The sequence below is a fragment of the Hippopotamus amphibius genome, chromosome 12 (assembly GCF_030028045.1).
Source record: "Hippopotamus amphibius kiboko isolate mHipAmp2 chromosome 12, mHipAmp2.hap2, whole genome shotgun sequence".
NCBI lineage: Eukaryota > Metazoa > Chordata > Mammalia > Artiodactyla > Hippopotamidae > Hippopotamus > Hippopotamus amphibius.
In genome coordinates, this window is record NC_080197.1 from 18,614,469 (window position 1) to 18,634,901 (window position 20,433).

Consider the following 20,433-nt stretch of genomic DNA (forward strand, 5'->3'; position numbering starts at 1 on the left):
TGAAGAGTGTGTGCTACCTGCTTGGCGAGAGGCCCCAAGACGGCCAGTTTCTTATGGGGCAGGTGTTCCTTGGTGTACCGTGGGATTCCGTGTATGATGCTTCTCAGAGATAGCTGCTCTGTTGTGATTGGTCACGTCATTGAGATTATGGGGGAGCCCCGGTAACACAGGGGAACCTACAAATACAGATGTGGGAAAGCAATACTTCCTTCCTTTCAACTTCATTCATCCCTGATTTGTCTTTGGTCAAGCAGCAGCATCCCAAGCTGTCCTCTGCGTCAAAGGGATAAAGCCTCCGATGGTGGGACAGCCCTGCGGGAAGGCTCCTTCCTACTCCATGTCCCATAGAACCTTCCCAGCTGGATTGTTGCTGCCTGTCACCTCTTAGCCGGATGTCCTCCTGGCACCTCTGGTCACTGAACAGTTATCTCATATTGCACGCATCGCTCGTGAAAGCCAGGGTACCGATTCCTTCCTAACCCCCCAAATTCATTACCCTGACATCTTCTGTTTATCAGACGTTCACAAGGCTTGGAGACAGCACAAGGGGGTTGAGAGAGGGAGAGGAAATAGTCACCAGGGAAAGCTGACGAATATCAGCTCTCACCATCTCTGGGGTGCATGGTTGTTCCTCTAAATAGGGGGTCCTCCCACCTACCACGTTAGCCACCATGTCCCCGTGCCTACTGCCCATCTCCATGTCTTCTCACTTTCAATGCCAGGATTCCAACCTTGGTCTCCGCCTTCCCACTTCCCAGTTTCTGCCAAAGCAAACAAAACTCTTACCTGCATTATAATGATACATGCTGCAACCTGCCTTGCCCCCAGTTTAAAAAGACTTTTACATTCTTCACCAAACTCCATAAAGCCTCAGCCTGAAGCTCTGGGCTTGATTACTGACAGAGTTCAGGACAAGCCCAGTTATGAGGACCAGGGGTTTGCTTCCATCCCTGGGACAAAAACAGCTCACAACACTGTAACCACCAGAACAAAGGGGCAGATGCCCCCAAGACAAATTCCAGCTTCTACCTAGGTAGTCCCATGTATATAAATGTACAAAGTAAAAAATAAATACAGTGTCTTTATTGCCAGCCATCCGTTTCCAGGCTACAAGTAGCCAGCCTTCTTCTAGCCATTCTGGCACCACAGTGTCTCTGTGTGCCTCACGGTTCTGTTCTGAATCAGTCAGGACCCTGTTTGATCAGGACATCTTTTTTTTTTTTTTTTTTTTTTTTTTGGCTGCATTGGGTCTTCACTGCTGCGCACGGGCTTTCTCTAGTTGTGGCGAGCGGGGGCTACTCTTCATTGTGGTGCGCGGGCTTCTCATTGCGGTGGCTTCTCTTGTTGCGGAGCACAGGTTCTAGGCATGCGGGCTTCAGTAGCTGCAGCACGCAGGCTCAATAGTTGTGGCTCGCAGGCTTTAGAGCGCAGTCTCAGTAGTTGTGGTGCATGGGCTTAGTTGCTCCACAGGATGTGGGATCTTCCCGGACCAGGGCTTGAACCCGTATCCCCTGCATTGGCAGGCGGATTCTTAACCACTGTGCCACCAGGGAAGCCCTGATCAGGACATCTTATTGGTAGGACCTGTTCTTTCTTGACATCTTTGTTCTATAGGATCATTCCTTTCCTCGGGCTCCCAAGCGTAATGACTGAAGAGTTAAGGTTCTCATCCAGCTTCTGATTTTCTGGTTGGAGCGGCTAAAGAGGAGGGATGGTCCATGTTTGTACTGGGGGTCGAGAGCCCCCAGAGTCATCATCCTCCATAACACAAGGCCATGTTTGATGTCTCAGTGACAAGCCAGCCACTGTTGGATGAGGTCAAACATGAGGTTTGATTTCTCTGGGGGGCAGTGAGCACGTTGCACATGTCAGATCATTGACACATTCTTAGAGTCACAGACGCTTTAGAGACAGAGGTGACTTCGGGACAGTCTCCCTGAAAAAAGTAACCAGTTTAATAGAATTGCTTTCCTCTTTGATAGACCCCGAATGTTCTCATTCTTTGCCACTGATTTGTAAGTAAGATACGCTCTTCCAATTTTGCTCTTTCTAAAGCCTGGCTTAACCCACGTCACCATCGTCTGTGAGCTTGTGAAGAAATTTCACTTCCCTCTCAACAGCTATTTCTGAAACGTGTGACTTTCTGGGAGGGAGGAGAGGGCTTTCTGTTCCCAGGGTGGGAGCAAAGATAAAGGGTGCCCCTTGTGTGGTTTTATCCTCATCTGAGCATCTTCATTGTCTCTCACCTCTTTCAAAACCGTCCATCAGACCCAACCGGCAGGCATCACGTGATCAGCATTTCTTTCCACGAGGCCAAACTCAGCTGTTGTGGCAATGGGCGGGGGGTGCTGGTCCGTGTTTGTATATACAGTATCTTTTGGATAAAATAAGACATTTTTCTGCCCTAGTTGATGGTAATAGTTTACAAAGAGGTATAGGGGAAGGAAGGGGGAGGAGCGGAGGGCAGAGGAGAGAAGAGTGGGGAATGGGTAACAGAGAGAAAAAGAGAAATTAAACATCAGCCTTCACTCTTTCTACTAACCCACAGTGTCTTCTGATGTCTAGAGCTGCCCCAAAGGACAGTGAAGAGCTTGATGGGCTCCTTTCCCTCTTTTGACCGCAACCCCATATATAAATATGGGGAAAACTTCATTGGTCAGTTGAGTCTGTCATAACTTACTTACTGCTCACTAGAATGATGTCCACAGCCACCTAAAGGAATAAATATGAAAGGAAGAGAAACCCCCAAATAACAGACAAATCATCACAACTCAGGATCCTAGTGTCAACATCCCTTCAGTGTCCCTTTGTGACATAGAGTTGGTTCCTGCATCTAGCAGCTCTCAGAAGTCAAATGCCTGCCACACTCCCTGCACTGGCTCGAGCCTGGTCTTCTCCCTAATGTCCACAGACATGGGCATGGCGGCTCCCTGCTTCCTCTGCTCCCAGTGGATTCGGCTGGCTCAAAGTCTTCCCCAGAGCTGCAGCCAAATGTTTCCAGTCCACTTAAGATGCCCCTAGTTTCTCCCTGCAATCCTTAGGGCTTCCCTGTCACTCTCCAAAAAGTCTTTCTCTTACTATTAGGCAGGTGTGTGTGTGTGTGTGTGTGTGTGTGTGTGTGTGTGCGCGTGTGCGCGCGCGCGCGCGCACGTGTTGTACTGAACTAGAAAGCTGGCCCAGAAAGGGCTAGAGATACAGAGGACTAAGGGAAGGGTTTAGTGAAAGAAGCTAAATCAATTTACATTCAGAAGACTGGGGAAAGGAAGAAAGAGAAAAAAAAAAATACCAGCATAGGCTAAGGAATGTTTTGTTGTTGTTTGGTTGTTTTATAATGGGTGGAGGGGAGTCTCGAAAAATGCAAGATTGCAGAAGAGGATATGAGATGTAGGTGAGCGATTCAACAGGATTCCCTTCCAGTTTGAAAAAGATGCAAACTAAACTTCAGACTTCTTTTAATAGTACCTTTGTCTGTTTGCACTGGGCTTCTCTGAATGCAGGACCGTACAGAATCAGGGCTGCATAGGTTCCAGAGGGTTGCATGAGCACTATGAGAAGGGAATCTGGAGCCCCTTTCTGACAGAGTTAACAACCAGTGTGTTCTAGCCAAGCTCACTGAAAATATTCATTCTCTGTTGTCACTGGATAGTGGCTCCATCGTTTTCTCCTGGTTCTGTTGATCACATCTAGACCTCAGAATGTTCTACAGTGGGTTCCTGCATGCCGTTATGTGATAGAACATACCTCCTTTTCATGAGCACCCTGTTGAGTCCTGAAATAGAGAAAAACTCTTATCACTGCAGTCCTGGCTATCTTCTTCCCTGACCTCCTCCCTTTAGAATTATTGGACATCCTCTCCCAAAGGAATGGACAGATAAGGCATTGTGAGGTCACCTCTCTGGTCCCTTGGCTTAATACCAAAGGGCCCTGGGTGCCTTCAGTGCAAATTGAGGCAGAAAGCTCAAGCCTTGGTGCCTTAACCCGTGTATCTTGATGTTTGAAGGAGTTTCTTGGCTATTCACATATGAAAAGTCTGACATTTTAATGTTTGTTTGTGGAATATGGACATATGTGTGTGTGCCTACAAGCTTCCTGTCATCCAGTTTATTCCCCGGGACACACTTCCTGAAGTCTGAGCATGGTCCTCCAAGGCTTAAGACGTAGCCATGTACTTTTGGATAGGGAAACACTGGAGCCAGGTTAAGCAGAGTTCTTTGGCATCAGTGTATGTGTACCCCAAGACTTGTCTGTATCCTACATTAACCTCTCCATCCCTTCTTACTTTTCAAATGGAAACTAGGCAACTTTTAGGAAGATAGTTTCAAAGTCCTTCACCACACAAAGTTCCATCCCCCCCCATCTCCTCTTCTCCTCTCCCTGCCCAGCTCTTCCTGTTCCAGCTTGAACTTTCTGCCAACCACGCTTTACCTGTCCAAATAGTAACTTTTCCAAGAGTGTATTTGGAGTGTCTGGAGTTTGAAATGTGAGAGTCTACTTTGAGATAAATGTGCATCTCTTAGTGTACCTCACTTCTCTGTGATTTGTGTCTGCCCTCCAGTAGCTCCCAGTCAAATGGGTATAGACATCTTGTTAGATGTGCACTGGGAAGCAGCAAAACTGGATCCGAATCTCTACAGCCCCATTTATCTGCTGTTAACCCTGGAGAAGCAACTTAACAAAGCTCAACCTTTGCTTTCTCAACTGTGAGATGCAGCCAATCTCATGTAGCTGTTCTGAGGATCAAATGGGCTGATAATTGGGATAGCCTTTACTTCCTATACCTGCTTACCTACAGTAATGCATATATTGCATAATATCAACAGGGACAATTCATCTCACACATGACCATCAAGTGTACCAAGCCAGCTCCAAACCCATCACTAATATGCTAAAGGCAATGCTGCAACCAATACACACACTCTGACCTAATTTGTTCATTTTCCATTTGAACTGCTGTCATACTCTGATTTTAATCCTACAGATAATCCTAGAGGGTAGGACTATTGATACTCCTGTTTTTTGAGAAGAGGAAACTGAGGTTCAAAAAAGGTTTTTATGTTGCTTCCATGTCCTGGCTATTGTAAAGAGTGCTGCAATAAACATTATGGTACAAGTTTCTTTTGGGATTATGGTTTTCTTTGGGTATATGCCCAGGAGTGGGATGACTGGATCATATGGTAGTTCTATTTGTAGTTTTTTAAGGAACCTCCAAATTGTTTTCCATAGTGGCTGTACCAACTTACAGTCCCACCAACAGTGCAGGAGAGTTCCCTTTTCTCCACACCCTCTCCAACATTTGTTGTTTCCAGACTTTGTGATGATGGCCATTCTGATTGGTGTGAGGTGATACCTCATTGTGGCTTTGACTTGCATTTCTCTGATGATTAGTGATGTTGAGCATCTTTTCATGTGTTTGTTGGCCATCTGTATGTCTTCTTTGGAGAAATGTCTATTTAGGTCTTCCACCCATTTGTGGATTGGGTTATTTGCTTTTTTGGTATGAAGCTGCATGAGCTGCTTGTATATTTTGGAGGTTAATCCTTTGTCCGTTGTTTCATAGGCAATTATTTTTTCCCATTCTGAGGGTTGCCTTTTAGTCTTGTTTATGGTTTCTTTTGCTGTGCAAAAGCTTTTAAGTTTCATGAGGTCCCATTCGTTTATTCTTGATTTTATTTCCATGATTCTAGGAGGTGGGTCAAAAAGGATGTTGCTTTGATGTATGTCAAAGAGTGTTCTGCCTATGTTTTCCTCTAGGAGTTTTATAGTGTCTGGCCTTACATGTAGGTCTTTAATCCATTTGGAGTTTATTTTTGTGTATGGTGTTAGGAAGTGTTCTAATTTCATTCTTTTACATGTTGCTGTCCAATTTTCCCAGCACCACTTATTGAAGAGGCTGTCTTTTTTCCATTGTATACTCGTGCCTCCTTTGTCAAAGATAAGGTGCCCATATGTGTTTGGGCTTACTTCTGAGTTCTCTATTCTGTTCCATTGATCTTCCTTTCTATTTTTGTGCCAGTACCATACTGTCTTGATCACTATGGCCTTGTAGTATAGTTTGAAGTCAGGAAGCCTGATTCCACCAACTCCATTTTTCCTTCTCAAGATTGCTTTGGCTATTCGGGGTCTTTTGCGTTTCCATACAAATCGTAAGATTTCTTGCTCTAGTTCTGTGAAAAATGCCATTGGTAATCTGATCGGGATTGCATTAAATCTGTAAATTGCTTTGGGTAGTACAGTCATTTTCACGATGTTGATTCTTCCAATCCAGGAACATGGTATGTCCCTCCATCTGTTTATGTCATCTTTGATTTCTTTCATCAATGTCTTAAAGTTTTCTGCATACAGATCTTTTGCCTCCTTAGGCAGGTTTATTCCTAGGTATTTTATTCTTTTGGTTGCAATGGTGAATGGGAGAGTTTCCTTAATTTCTCTTTCTGCTCTTCCGTTGTTAGTGTATAGGAATGCAAGAGATTTCTGTGCATTCATTTTGTATCCTGCTACTTTACTAAACTCATCAATGAGTGCTAGCAGTTTTCTGGTAGAGTCTTTAGGGTTTTCTATATATAGTATCATGTCATCTGCAAAGAGTGATAATTTTACTTCTTCTTTTCCAATTTGGATTCCTTTAATTTCTTTTTCTTCTCTGATTGCTGTGGCTAACACTTCAAAAACTATGTTGAATAACAGTGGTGAGAGTGGACACCCTTGTCTTGTTCCTGTTCTTAGAGGGAATTCTTCCAGTTTTTCTCCATTGAGAACAATGTTGGCTTTTGGTTTGTCATATATGGCTGGCATATATATACAATGGAATATTACTCAGCTATAAAAAGGGATGAGATGGAGCTATATGTAATGAGGTGGATAGAACTACAATCTGTCATACAGAGTGAAGTAAGTCAGAAAGAGAAAGACAAATATTGTATGCTAACTCACATATACGGAATCTAAAAATGGTACTGATGAACTCAGTGACAAGAACAGGGAAGCAGATACAGAGAATGGACTGGAGAACTCGAGGTATGGGAGGGGGCGGGGGGTGAAGGGGAAACTGAGAAGAAGCGAGAGAGTAGCACAGACATATATATACTACCAACTGTAAAATAGTCAGTGGGAAGTTGTTGTATAACAAAGGGAGTCCAACTCGAGGATGGAAGATGCCTTAGAGGACTGGGGCAGGGAGGGTGGGGGGGAATCGAGGGGGTGGCGTCAAGGAAGGGAGGGAATATAGGGATATGTGTATAAAAACAGTTGATTGAACCTGGTGTACCCCCAAAAAAATAAAATAAAATAATAAAAAAAAAAAAAAAAAAAGGTTTTTATGAGTCAGCCAAGGTCTTGGGCAGAGTTGAAATGCAAACCCAGGCCCTGTGACTGCAGACTCCTTGCTGTTAACTTCTGTTCTGTCAGTCCAAGGAGACCGGTAGAAAATAAGTGAATCCTGGAATAGAACACAGGTGACCCAATTGAGGTATCATTTTCTGCTGTTCTCTGCCTTGGTACATGCTATTTCCCTGAATCAAATGTCCAGACATTTCTTTTCACCTACAGGGCTCCTATTACTCTCTCTCTCTCAGCCCCAACTTCTTCCCAGTAAGATTCCTCCAAGTATTACCTCCTCTGTGAAGTCTTCCCACAAGTCCCCAATCCAAGGAAGATCCAGTGATCCTCCCACACGCAGCCGTTGTGCCAGGTGCATAGACCTTCAGTTGTGTCTTTATCACACAACACGGTGATTGTAGTTTTGCTGGACTGAAAACGGAAATGGCCTGGGAGAACAGGTCTTCTGCTTTCTCACCATAGCTCCACTGCCCTGTATCATCTGCTCCTGGACATCTACCCTCAAAGTTTTTATGGTCAAAAACAAAATCATCACCTGCCCGCCAACCTGTTCAAAATCTTGTGTCCCCATCTTAGTGAGAGGTACTGCCTCTCATTCTATCAGCCAAACCAATGGGATTCCATCACCCCAATACTGCATCTCTATATTTTCTTGGTCACATCCTCTCCTCGTCTCCACTACCTCTTCCCTGGTGCAAGCCTCTATAGCTTTGTTGTATGAGTCTCCTCCCCAGCCTCCCTGACTCTGGCCCCATCTCTCCAACCATCCTCCACACTGTAGCCAAAGTGATGTTTCAGAAATGAAACTTGTACTCCCAAACCTGCATTCTAAAATCCTCCAATGGCTTTTCCTCCCCTCTAACAGTGGTGCGTGGGGTAGAAATAAGGGAAGAAGCACATACTTAAGTCATCTGGAGAGCTTTACCAAGCTACGCTGTCTTCTTACTCACCATGATCATGGCAGATTTCCTGAAGTCTCACCCCACTCCTATACTTTTGCTTGTGAAGTTTCCTCCTCTTTCAATGCCTGTGTTCCCCATTTCCATGTGACCAGATTCTACCTATGTTTAAGGTCTGATTTAAAAGACACCTTCTCCAATAAACCCTTCTGACCTTCAGTGTAGACACAGTCTCTTCACCATCTGGATCCCCTCTATGAGGACCCATGTTGTGTTCTGTCTTATGTTTGCCATTTGTTTTCACATCTTATCTTCTCCACTGGACCATCAGCTGCCTGTTCTGATTCACCCTTATCACAAATGTGCCTTGCAGATACTTGGGATTCCCTAAAAATGTGTTGAATCCCAGTGAAATTAGAACAGATGGGGCCCAAGATTGCATTCCATCTCTTGGGCAAGAAAGCTTCACTCAGAACACAGACCCAAATATCAATGTTGAGCATCAGGGGTAAAGCCAGCCCTGTGGGTAGGGTGGGGGCGGGGTCAGACTAGAAGTGCAGTGTGTGAAAGATGTACCATGGTCTGAGGCTCAGGGAACACACTATCCAGCCAGGAAGAAAATAATGGGGCAACAGGAAAAGTTAACTACTACATAAGCCAAAGAGGCAGGGCCACTATTACATTGTACTGTGCTGCAGGTCACAAAACTGAAACATGTAGAATTTAAGAAAATTGCCCCAAATCACATAGCTAATAAGTAGAAGAGCTGGGTCTGAAATTTGGCCAGTCTGAAAACAGTCCATACTCAACACCATCTAACCTGGATGAAATGGAAAACAGGATTTTCTGCTATGCTGAACTATGTGCCATGATTTTGAATGGTTCGTTGAGGTGGAAGAGCAGCCCCAAATAAATGTGTCGGGTCAGCCAAAACGTTTGTTCTTTTTTTCCCGCAACATCTTACGGAAAAACCGGAGTGAACTTTTTGGTCAACCCAATGTTATCCTGTTTTGTCCACCCTATTCTAAACTGCTCCTTACCCTAAAAAGTCAATCCTTCTGTTTGTACTCACTTGAGTAGCCACTGAAGCTAGAACCTTGGAAGTCCTCTTCAAAATGCTCACATTTTAATCACCTACTGCTTTTGTGTCCTAACCACCTTTCACATCACCTCTTCTCCTTCCTCATGGCCATTGCAAGATCAGCCCCCAACATCTCTTGCTCTGAACCTTATAGCAGCTTTCATGACCACAATCCCTCTCCCCTCCAACATTTTTCTTACACTTCTGCCAGAATCATCCATCTAGAAAAATATTTGGCCACTTGGCTCTTTGAGTTCTCCCTATGACCTATGGTATTGAGAGTAAGCTCCTTAAGCTCTTTGGGAACTAGACCCTGCCGACATCTTGACATTCCCGCCTTGATAACCCCCACCTATTCTGTAAACACATATCCATCAGCCTGGAAATACTCTCCCTCCTACTCTATCTGTGTGTTCCTGGACTTTACAACTCAGGCATCATAGACTCTAAGCCAAACTACCTCTCCCCCACCCCCACCCCTTACCCCCAAATATGGTCCCATAGCTCCCTGAGCTGCCACTTCATACCATTTATCACTCCAGGAGATAATAACATAGTAGTTATTGATGCAGGTTCTTAAAGTTAGACTTCTTGGATTCCAATCCATACCATGCCATTTACCAACCATATAAACTTGAGCAAGTTACTTAATCTCTCAGAGCTTCACTTTCCTCATCTGTAAAATATAGGTAATAATGCTTCTAGTGATGATTAAATAAAATAGTCCACATAATGTACTGAGAACCGTACCTGCCACATAAGTGACCTCCTACTATTTAAATGGTAGCTATTATAATAATCTATTTTATAAGTTTGCCTGGCTCTCCCATCAGCCATATTGGCTGGATCAGGATGGCATTTCTCTTTCTATTTCTGGTAGTTGGCAGAGACAATCGTGTAATAGGCCCTTTAGAAGTTTTGGCTGTTGTGGAAAGATGGATAAGTGGCTGTTGGATGGATTGTTGGATGAATGAGTAGATGAGTACATGGATGAATAGATGAGTGCATGGGGTTATGGGCTAGATGGATAAATAGATGTATAAATTGTTAAGTAGGTGGGTGGATGGATGGATGGATGGATGGATGGATGGATGGATGGATGGAAGAGTGAATGGGTAGGTTTATGAACTAGATGGACAGGGAGATGGTCAAATGGATGGTTAAATAGACAACCTAGTCTTGTTTAAATAGTATGAAACAAAGGGAAGCTATGCCTCAAGTCATTCTTGTCAGCCAGCTGAGAAGATTCCGCAGTATGTGATTTATTAAGTTAGGGCTTTTTTGTTTTTTTCCTCTAATCACAGCTGTCTTCCTGCTCAGGATCTTTGGTCTCAGGCAGTCTGTTACTTGCAATATCACTGTATCCTTGTAAATTTAGACCTTCAGTAAATCTTCTTCAAGCCTGAGAGAAAGGACACATATACTCTGTTTTGATCACAGAGTAAAGAACTGTAATCCTTGCCCTAGTAAACTTTGCAATTTAATTTGGAAAACATATTCAATTAATAGAAGGTTGTCAACTGCCATCATTCTGGAGTTGCCTTGAAGCTGGGTCAGGGATGGCACTGGCTTTTGGTGACATCCAGGATAACTCAGCTACTTGGAAGAGGTGAACTGAACATTAAGGAAGTATGTTGCCATGAGGCAGTAGCCAAGGCAGAGGTGAATCCTGAAGATTGAGAGCAGAAAACCAGAGGGTCCAGAATGTTGAGGCCCAAGAGTGCAGCCTGGGGCTACTGACAGTGAGAAAATCCTGGCTCAGGATGGAGGCCTTACAATTGGTGCAAAAATACGCAAAACATTAGACCTAGTGAGGGGTGACCTCTTAGGACCTCAGATTCCTCGACTAAAAATGAGAAGAATAGTACCTGCTCCGTGGGTCCAGGGAGAGGATTAAAAGAGATAAGGCTCATGGTATCTCACTGCCTGACCCACTGTGTTGCCCAACAAACATCTATCTATATTCTTTTTTCCTCAAAGGCAGCACAGGTCTGGAACATGAGCTTTAAAGCCATGTTGCTACCAAATCCAGTTACTAACTGTGTGATCTTAGGCAAGTTACTTAACTTTCTTTGCCTCAGTTTCTTCATCTGTAAAGTGGGGATGATAAGAATGCCTGTCTTTCAGGATGGTTGTGAGGAATACACTAGTTAATGTATGATAAGAGCCTACAACAGTGTGTGGCATGTAGTAAGTGCTACATAAGTATTTGTTCTTATTTTATTACTATTTTTAATATTCCTAAGTAGTGGAACACTTTGTTCCTGGTCACCAGAGTGAGAAGCAGCAAACCTTGTATCTGTGGATGAGGTGGGGATGTAAACTCCCCTTTATTGACCCCGACTGTATTTCAGATGCTTAATATATTCTAACATTAAATTAATGTATTTTGCTTAAAATACTTTGTGTATTACATACCATATATAACTGGAAAGGAATTTAGATTAATATAATATAGTGTTAATACCCACCATGACTCTTGAATAGATCATTATTGCCTCCAACCTTGAGATGGGGAAACTGAGACCCAGGTACAGTGACTTGCTTGAGGCCATGCAGTTAGCAAGTGGTGGTTCTGGGATACTAAGACTTATCATATTTCCACTCCTCAAAGCTGTTTAAGCTGGCAGTTATCCATGCCATTCACCTTGGTACATGGATCAGGAAATAGAGATCCAGGCAGAGGCATTGACTTGCCCAAGATGTCACAGAGAGCATGTTAAAGAGCTGCGATCAGAACACTGGCCTCTCCATTCTCAGTCCAGTGTTCTTGACAATATGGAGAACACAGATGCCTGTGAGTCTTCATCAAATAGATCCTGAGCTTTCTGACCTTGAGGAATCACATTCCAAGGCTCTGGACCACAGAGCCAGCAATTAAGAAGAGGAATGGTCTCTTTACAGTGCCACCCTGTATGATTGGTGGAAGAGATTGGATGACTTGTAGGGGCTGTTGCAGATCTCACCCATCAGTTGGAAGTTCTTCACCCCTTTCATCATCTGTGGCCACTGTTCATTTGGCCAAAGATATTGAACAGTTTTATGAGTGACCAGATCTTACTGTGCTACCAGCTCAGGCTCCCAAGGAGGCACAGGGCTTCCCTCCTGCCATAGTGTCTTAGCTCTCAGATGTCACTTTCCTTCCTGATCTATGTAATTTGTCTCTCCTGATAAATGAAAGAAAGCCCAGAGCTGGCCCTGCCGTGGGGGGCTTTGGCCAGTTCCTACTTGAGAGGGGGAAATTTGGGGCTCTGAGGACATGTTCCCACCCTGTAGATATAAAGACCACATCTTCCTATGCCAACCAAACTAGGTAACAGTTGCAATTAACCAAATAACTCAAGAGGGAAGCAAATTATTCTTGCCTACTTGGATGGATATTTGGGGACCTGAATTATTCAGCAATTTTCCTCGATCCACAAATATATCAGTTATTATCAGTGTAGCTAAGTCTGTAAAATAAAAGTGTTCCTATTTATTTTTCTGCAAAATACGAAAAGTTGTAACAAAGGGAATATCATGGACTTATTTGAGTTTTTCTTTTATTGTTGAGAAGCCAAGAGCTAGAGGAGACATCAGAGAAAGATTGCAGGCAGTGATTTTTCAACCATTCTTTTGGAGAGTGGAATCTTTAGTCATGTGAAATCTTAAATGAAATGCCAATTTATGAAATAGATTAAAATGGAGAAGCTCTGACTTTGGTGGTTGGCAGAGAACCAGCAGCCCAACCTGCTCAATACCCCTCCTACCCCTTTACAGTGAGGCTGCTCTACAGAATCCTGTGAACACTGTTTGAAAACTAGTGATGTAGTTCAACTCACCTAAGGATCAGATAAGAATATGAAGGCACAGAGTTTATTCAAGCTGTAGTCTGCTCCTACTGAAGTTTGGAATTCCTCTCAGTGCAACGCTCTTTCATGATGAAGTTTGAATGTTCCGGTTTTCTACCGATAATGTAACAAACTACTCGTACTTCCCCAAATTTAGTGACTTAAAAATAAGCCATGAAAGTTAGTGATTTGTTTTTCTCTTGAGTCCATACTTTGGTCAGGGTTTGAAGGGAATGACTTATTTCTGTCCTATGAGATCAAGGGTCTCAGTTGGCGTAATCCAGTTGGCTGGGGCTGAAACAGTCAGGGGTTGGCTGGTTGTCTCTTTCTGTTCATATAGTCTTAGGGCCTCTCCGTGTGGTTTCTCCACGTGATCTCTTCAGACCACGGCAAGCTCGGGACACTTTGACTTCTTATGTGGAGGCTCAGGGTTCCAAGTGAGAGTTCCAAAGACCCAGACAGAGCTGCAAGGCTTCTATCTGTCCTATCCTAGAAAGCCCCAGCATGCAACCTCTACCACATTCTGTTGGTCACCTAGGGCCAACCCTGATTCTGTGTGGGAGAGCACCATACATGGGCATGAGCACTGGGAAGTTTGGATCATTGGAGAGCCATCTTGGATGCCAGCTACACAATTTCCTTGCTTTTGGCGTGACCTTACTCAATAGATCCTGATGTGATTTGACCTAAAACATAGAAGACAGAAGTCATTATGGTTTTCTTTAGCTCTTAGGAGCACTGTCACGTGGAAGAGTGATAAACTAGTTCTAGAAGGCCACAGAAATCTGACCCAAGACCAAAAAGTTACAATTACAAGGAAGCCAGTTTTAATGAACCATAAGAAAGAATTTTCAAACCACTAAAACAGCCAAGTGCGATGTGGCTTCCTCTGCGTGAGTAGTGAGTTTCTCTATCATAGGAGAGGTCTCTCTCATTTCCTCTACCGCTGAAAGTATCTGATTCTCAGGGACAATGACTAGTTGAGAAACCTGCATCTCCTTGAGCTTAGGGATGCTGAAATACTATGTGCATTTCTAAGAACCAAGATTTCCTATAAATCTAATTCTTGTTTGTTTGTCTTTTCTTTTTCCCCCTTTTTGGACATTTCCTTCATCCGACTGCCCACCAATATATAGAAGAAATGCTTATTCCTACTCCTATTACTTGTAAGTATCGACCCGGGGTGACTTTGATTTGTGCCCTGTAAGGCAACCTGTAGCATGCATTTCCTGCACCAACCAAGTGTCTGTTGGTTTCTCATACTCACTCCTGTCTAAGCCATCTGTAGCCTCAAAGTTTTTATTTTGCCTAGATGTTTTCCATTTGAAAATGCACTGTCATTGTTCATGTCTGTTACGTTTCTGCCATCTTGGATTTTTCCCCCTATTTTTGGAAGTGTGAAGGGCTGCTTCCCCTTTGTCAGTGTCATCCTCTAGTTAGAAATCCTCAAATTCCAGCAAGAGGAAAACCTAATCCTCCTGCAGGATTTGCACACATAAAACAGAATCACTGATCTCAGCAGCTTCAAAGCCCATTTGAGTCTACTTGGCGAACGTGTAGCCCTAGGGGCTCAAAGATTAGAAGGACATTCATTGGCCATTTCCACTATTTCAGGAAGTCTACAGGGAATCGTGGCTTTATCTAGAACCAGCTTCACAGGTGACAGAAATATCCACAGTCTTTGTTTGAGACTGGAATTATCTCAGTCTGGCGTTTATCGTTAGTTATGCCATGTTATCAGTGCATTTTGTTGGTAGTTATATATGGCTGATTGCCTAACAATTTTTTTTGCACTTTCTAAATAAAGATGATGACTCTTCTTATTACTAAACCAGACATTTTCACAACATGAGTGTAAAAGAGAAAAACTCCATAAATAGATCCTTGGTAATGAAGAGTTAGAAAACCACTGAATTAGTCTCACGTTTCTAATAGGCATTTTCCATATTTGAAAACTGAGGTCCAGAGAAGTGTGTGAAATCACACATCCAGTTAGCAAAAGAGTGGGATTAAAACTCAGAACGCCTCATTCCTTGTAAAGTGTATTATCCATCATTCCATGTCTTCCTCTACCCCTGGCAAGCCCAGCCTTGTGAGAGAGACCATATCTGTTAGTGATCACCTGCTGAAGCCTTCACAGATGAGGTTGGAGCCAGCAAAAGCCTCACCATCTCTCTGTTCAGTGTTTGGGTCCCTGGTCGATAGGTGCATGCAGTGAGCAGATGAGATTCTGGGATCACCACCCTCATGTTGTATAGGAACCAGTGAACCCTGGCCACCAACACTGAAATTACCAGAAAACTTACTTCATTTGTTCGTTCATTCATTTGACAAACATGCATTGAACACGCACATTATATTCCAGACACTGTGGCTGGAGACTTTGAGCCAGGACTTTGAGCCTCACCCTCATAGTATACAAACCTATCCGAGAGACTAGCCTAACATCAAATACTTGAAATCTCGGCTGAAATGTAGCAACGTGTACCATGGTATAGGGGCACTTAGTTGGGTGACTAATTTTTTTAGTGGGGCAGGGGATTGTTATCAGTGCTTTTAGAGATGGGTTTATCCAGTACTGAAGAAATAAGAATTCTGAGCAGGGGAAGCAGCATGTCAAAGGCACAGAGGTATGAGACAATATGGAGTTTTATTGGTGCTTTGATGGAAAGAGCCATGCATCTCTGGGTTCAAGTCTCATCTCAGTCACTTACCAGTTATGTAGCCTTGAGCAAGGTTTCTGAACTCATTCAGCCTCATTCCTCTCAACTCTAGAATAGGGGTAATAGTGCCTAACTAGTAGGGAATGAGGGATTTTGTATAGTGCCTTCCATAAAATTGGCACTCATGAAATGTTTTCTTTCTTTCCCCTTTGAGAAACCATAAGGAGTGAGGGCAGTAGTGGTGGCCCCCGGGTGCTCCTCTGGTCTTCTAGAGGTTCTGATGACATCAATGTTCCACATTAGGTGTGGACATGCAATGCCTTCTGGGCAACTTGCCCCCTTAGTCTGTTAGCCAACGTACATAACACTGTCTTCGGATGCCCACTTTATACCATTCTCTATGCTGGGCCCTGTGGTGAAATCAACGATGCACAGTGTGGAGGTATAGGACACAGATAGGCAAGTACTTGTAGTTCCAGTTGCATTGATAAACAAGGGTCTTTCAATGGGTGCAGACTTGGAGTTCTAAGTGACAGATCCTAGAATGTGACACTCATGCCAGCTCAGGAGCTGGCCATGGTTAAAGATTCAGAGGAGGAGAAGCACTGGTGAAGCAGAGAGGAAAGAGGAGAACCATAAGAACTAAGAGAAGTCCATCGCAGAAGGAGGACTTGACAATAGCAGATGCTGCAGAGAGATGGAAGTGGAGGGCTTGGGCATGGCCCTTGACCATCAGAAGTCACTTGTGCAGGTCATGGGTTAGCACTGAGGGAGGAAGCCAGCCTGCCTAGGGCCCATGAAGAGGATAACTTCTTCTTAACCATTGGGCCCTAAAACAGAGGAGAACCATGAGACTGGCCACTTGAAGGGCCAGAAAGTCCTGGGCACGTATATATGTAGAGGAGCCTGTGCAGAAGGGAGAGCTGCAGATGCTGTAGGTGGGCGCATAGAGAAGGGAAAGTCTGGAGGCAAAGTGTTTGGGGACAGGGAGACAAGGAGTGGATGTATGACATGTCTTGTGAAACCATGGGGTTGAGGGGTGCACGTAGATGGAGAAGGGGGAACAGAAAGGAAATGATGACCTCCATCGTCTCCAGATTCAAAACTCCACTCCCACATCTTAGCTAGAGACCTTGAGTGGGTGCTTTAAACCCTCGCTACTCAAAGTGTGGTCCATAGACCAGCAGCACTGTCATCACCCAGGGGTGTGGTCGAACTGCAGCGCCTGTTAGCCCAGCTCAGACCTCCTGAACCAGAACCTGCATTGTAACAAGATCCCCAGTTCATTCCTGTGCACGTTACAGTCTGAGAAGCACTGACTTACCCAGTCTCAGTTGTCTTATCTATAAAATAGAAACAATAATACCCTCCTTGCAGGGGTTAGGGAGTCTCCTCATCCCTCTAAAAGCCTCAGAATCTTCCATGAAAGAGAAAGCCTCCAACACACTTTGGCTGAACAGTCTTTTCCATGAAATCCATATTCATTCATTCAACAAGTGTTTGTGAGGTTCTCACTTATGTGCCAGACACTGGTCAACGTTCTGGGATATAAGAGCTCAACAAACAAAAATCCCTGCCCAAATGAAGATCTTTAGTGGGGGGAGATAGAAAATAAACAACATATATAAGAAAAGTAGTATAGATGTTATGTAATGACCAAGAGAGATAAGGAGAAAAAAAAAAATAGATAAACCTGGGAAAGAGGATGTAAAGTGTGAGAGAGGAATTTTTTTTCCAAAACCAAGAGGCCCTCAAGGACTTTCCCCCATTGAAAGTTCCCATACACAAGACCAAGGATCCACACACTTTTTCTGTAAGGAGCCAGTAGTATATATTTTTGGCTTTATGGGTTCTCTGTCGTATCTACTCAACTCTGATGTTGTAACATAAAAATAGTCATAGACAATATGGAAATATATGAGCATGGGTGTGTGCCAATAAAACTGTATTTAGAAGAATCAGACAGTGGGCCAGATTTGTCCTGAGGGCCATAGTCTTCCTATCCCTGCCCTAGACTTTGGAGATAGGGAGAGGACGGGGTTCAAGGTTTATCCTGTTTTATGAGCTCCTACAATGTGCTGCACCATGTGTTAGCCACTGCAGACACAAAGGTGAACTAGCCTAGAAGGAGGCAGAAGTTGAAAACAGTTACTAGCTGGTAGGGTTCATATAATGCTCACAGCAGGCCTTGCAAGATACATGTTACTGTGTTGAGTCTATTGAGACACTGAGTCTGAGGTTTGAGAACTTGTGTACATCCCACAGCCAGGATGTGCCAGGGCTAGGGTGTGAGTCCAGGACCACATACTCCCAAGCCCTGCCCATCCTCCTCACCAGACCTTCAGGGCTCCTGCCTGGACCATGTGGTTGGAGAGCCCTTGGCCAGACTGTGGGAGAGCCAGGGTTCAAGCGCAAGTTTGTCTGCCTGTACAGCCTCAGTTCTGTGCAGGGATATCAGTGCCTTGCTTGGGACAAGAAGTGATAGCTTTTCCTGCTGGCAAGGAGGCTCTGAGGCAATCCTGTCTTTGCTCCCCTGGGGACTTGCCATGTGGTCAGAGCTGAGAGCACTGGGCTGCCAGATCAGTGGTAGCCAAGGGACTGGAGCAAGGGGTGGTCAAAAGAAGGCTAATGACCTGGATAAATGGAGCTGCAGATAGAAGGCACTTTGGGACCCAGGGACAGAGGAGTCTAGAATGGGGTCCTTCACAGTCCAGCACACATTTTAAACATGAAAATAATGTGGGTTTTGGTGTCAGACTTAGATCACAATTCTGGGTCTGCCTGTTCTGTGAGATGGTTCAGACCTTGAGAAATCATGGAACCATTCTGAGCCTCAGTTTCTTCATCTGCAAAATGGTCACAACTGTAACTTCTCAGCATTTTCATGAGGCGTAATGAGCAAGTGTATCTGTAGCATGGCCGACACAAAGTAGGTATTTTGTAAATAGCAGCTGTTATTCCTCACATCCTGAGCTGACAGAAACACTTCTCTAAAATTCCTTTTTGCCTTTCTGTAGTAAAGCAGCACCCAACAACTTTAGCGTCTGCTTTTTAAAAGGATATTAAGAGTCGGCGTGTGTTCACGGGTTAATTTATCTCAAGGCAGGTGATGGGCACAGTAATTGTTTTGAACAGAGAGATTTTAGTGTAGTAGTTCTCAAAAAGGCACTAAGATGTTTACCAACCATTCTAGCAGAGAGAGCACTTAACTGTCTCACTGCACCTTGTGTGAGTATCACAGAGGCAGGTCCCTCTTGGGCTGGTCCCTGTGTACAGACACTCTAGAATGCATGGGTTTTTCATGTCCACCCTATTTCTCCCCATTCTAGCATATTTAAGTCCTGCATCTCTTCTTCAAGGTCCAGATCAAACATTAGCTCCCACAGGAAGACTCGTCTGATTCTTTCCACCTGCAGGAATGTCCCTTTTCTCCAGCTCTCACTGCAACACTTTGTTATCATGGGCAGGAGCAAACGTGTCTTAAGGATGTTTCTCTTTCATTGGAGTGTTCCCCGTGGTGCCCTAACATGCACAGTGAACCCCCAGTAAATGTATGTGGAATGAATGAAAGAACAAGATGAAATTAAAAGACAACAGCCAAAGTCAACAGGGAGATGATCTGTTCTTTAAAAAAAAAAAAAAAAAAAAGGTAAACAATTTTTAGATAACTCCAGAGCCTGTACCGTCCTTGCTACTGTGGCTTTAAAGCAACTTTTGTGCCTGTTCAGCATCTGTGACCTGAGCAAGCCACTTCACTTTTTTTAAGTCTCAGTTTCCTAATTTATAAAGTGGAGGTGAAAAATCCATTCCTCACAGAGATTTTGCAAGGATTCAGTGAGACAATGTTTGGGAAATGCCTAGCGCTTAGTAGGTTTTCAACCACCGTAAGAAACTGCCTTCTTTTCTGAAATGCATACACCTTTTCACATCAGAGGCTGTCGCAAATCAAATATCATTCCCTCGATACATTTAAAGAGGCATTTGAAATGATGATAGCAAGAGATACTCGAAAAGCATTTTATGTAATTCGTCAGTCACTTCAAATAAAAATGAAGAAACATAAGAATAGAAGGAAACCATTTAGAGATGATACATATCCGTTACCAAGAGCTGACAGCAAACATGTTGACAGGTGAAAATAGAAGACATCACCATGAAGGCAAATCGAAGACGGCTGCCCTACTGCTGCTCTTCAGCCAAGGGGAAGACCTTGTGAGAATTCTGATTCCTGGGCCCCACTCCCAGATCCACTCAGTTCCTTAGAAAGTATGGCCTGGGAATCTGCATTTTGCACACAACTCAGATTAATATTTTGTGTGCTTACTTTGAGAACAACTTCTCTGCTGATTCTCATTCCACCCTGACATAACTGTCCCTTTCTCAGTGTCCCACTTTTGCACCAGTAGTGGCCTTTTCCTGGAATGCCTACCAAGCTTCCATGCCTGGAAAATTCTAATCGCTTTACTTATTTTCAATTTTATTGAAGTATAGTTGATTTACAATGTTTTGTTTATTTCTTCTGTACAGCAGATGACTCAGTTACACATATATATATATATATATTCTTTTTCATATTCTTTTCCATTACAGTTTGTCACAGGATATTGAATATAGTTTCCTGTGCT

The 20,433-nt window shown here is 43.8% G+C and overlaps 1 protein-coding gene across 1 annotated transcript in view; it reads left to right on the forward strand.

Moving 5' to 3' along the window:
* Positions 1–20,433, forward strand: part of PTPRT (protein tyrosine phosphatase receptor type T) — a 1,046,874-nt gene that overhangs the window by 888,468 nt on the left and 137,973 nt on the right. Inside the window, exon 16 of the mRNA XM_057701613.1 lies at positions 14,282–14,311. Within this exon, the coding sequence (XP_057557596.1) occupies positions 14,282–14,311 (30 nt within the window). The remainder of the gene's footprint in view (positions 1–14,281; positions 14,312–20,433) is intronic.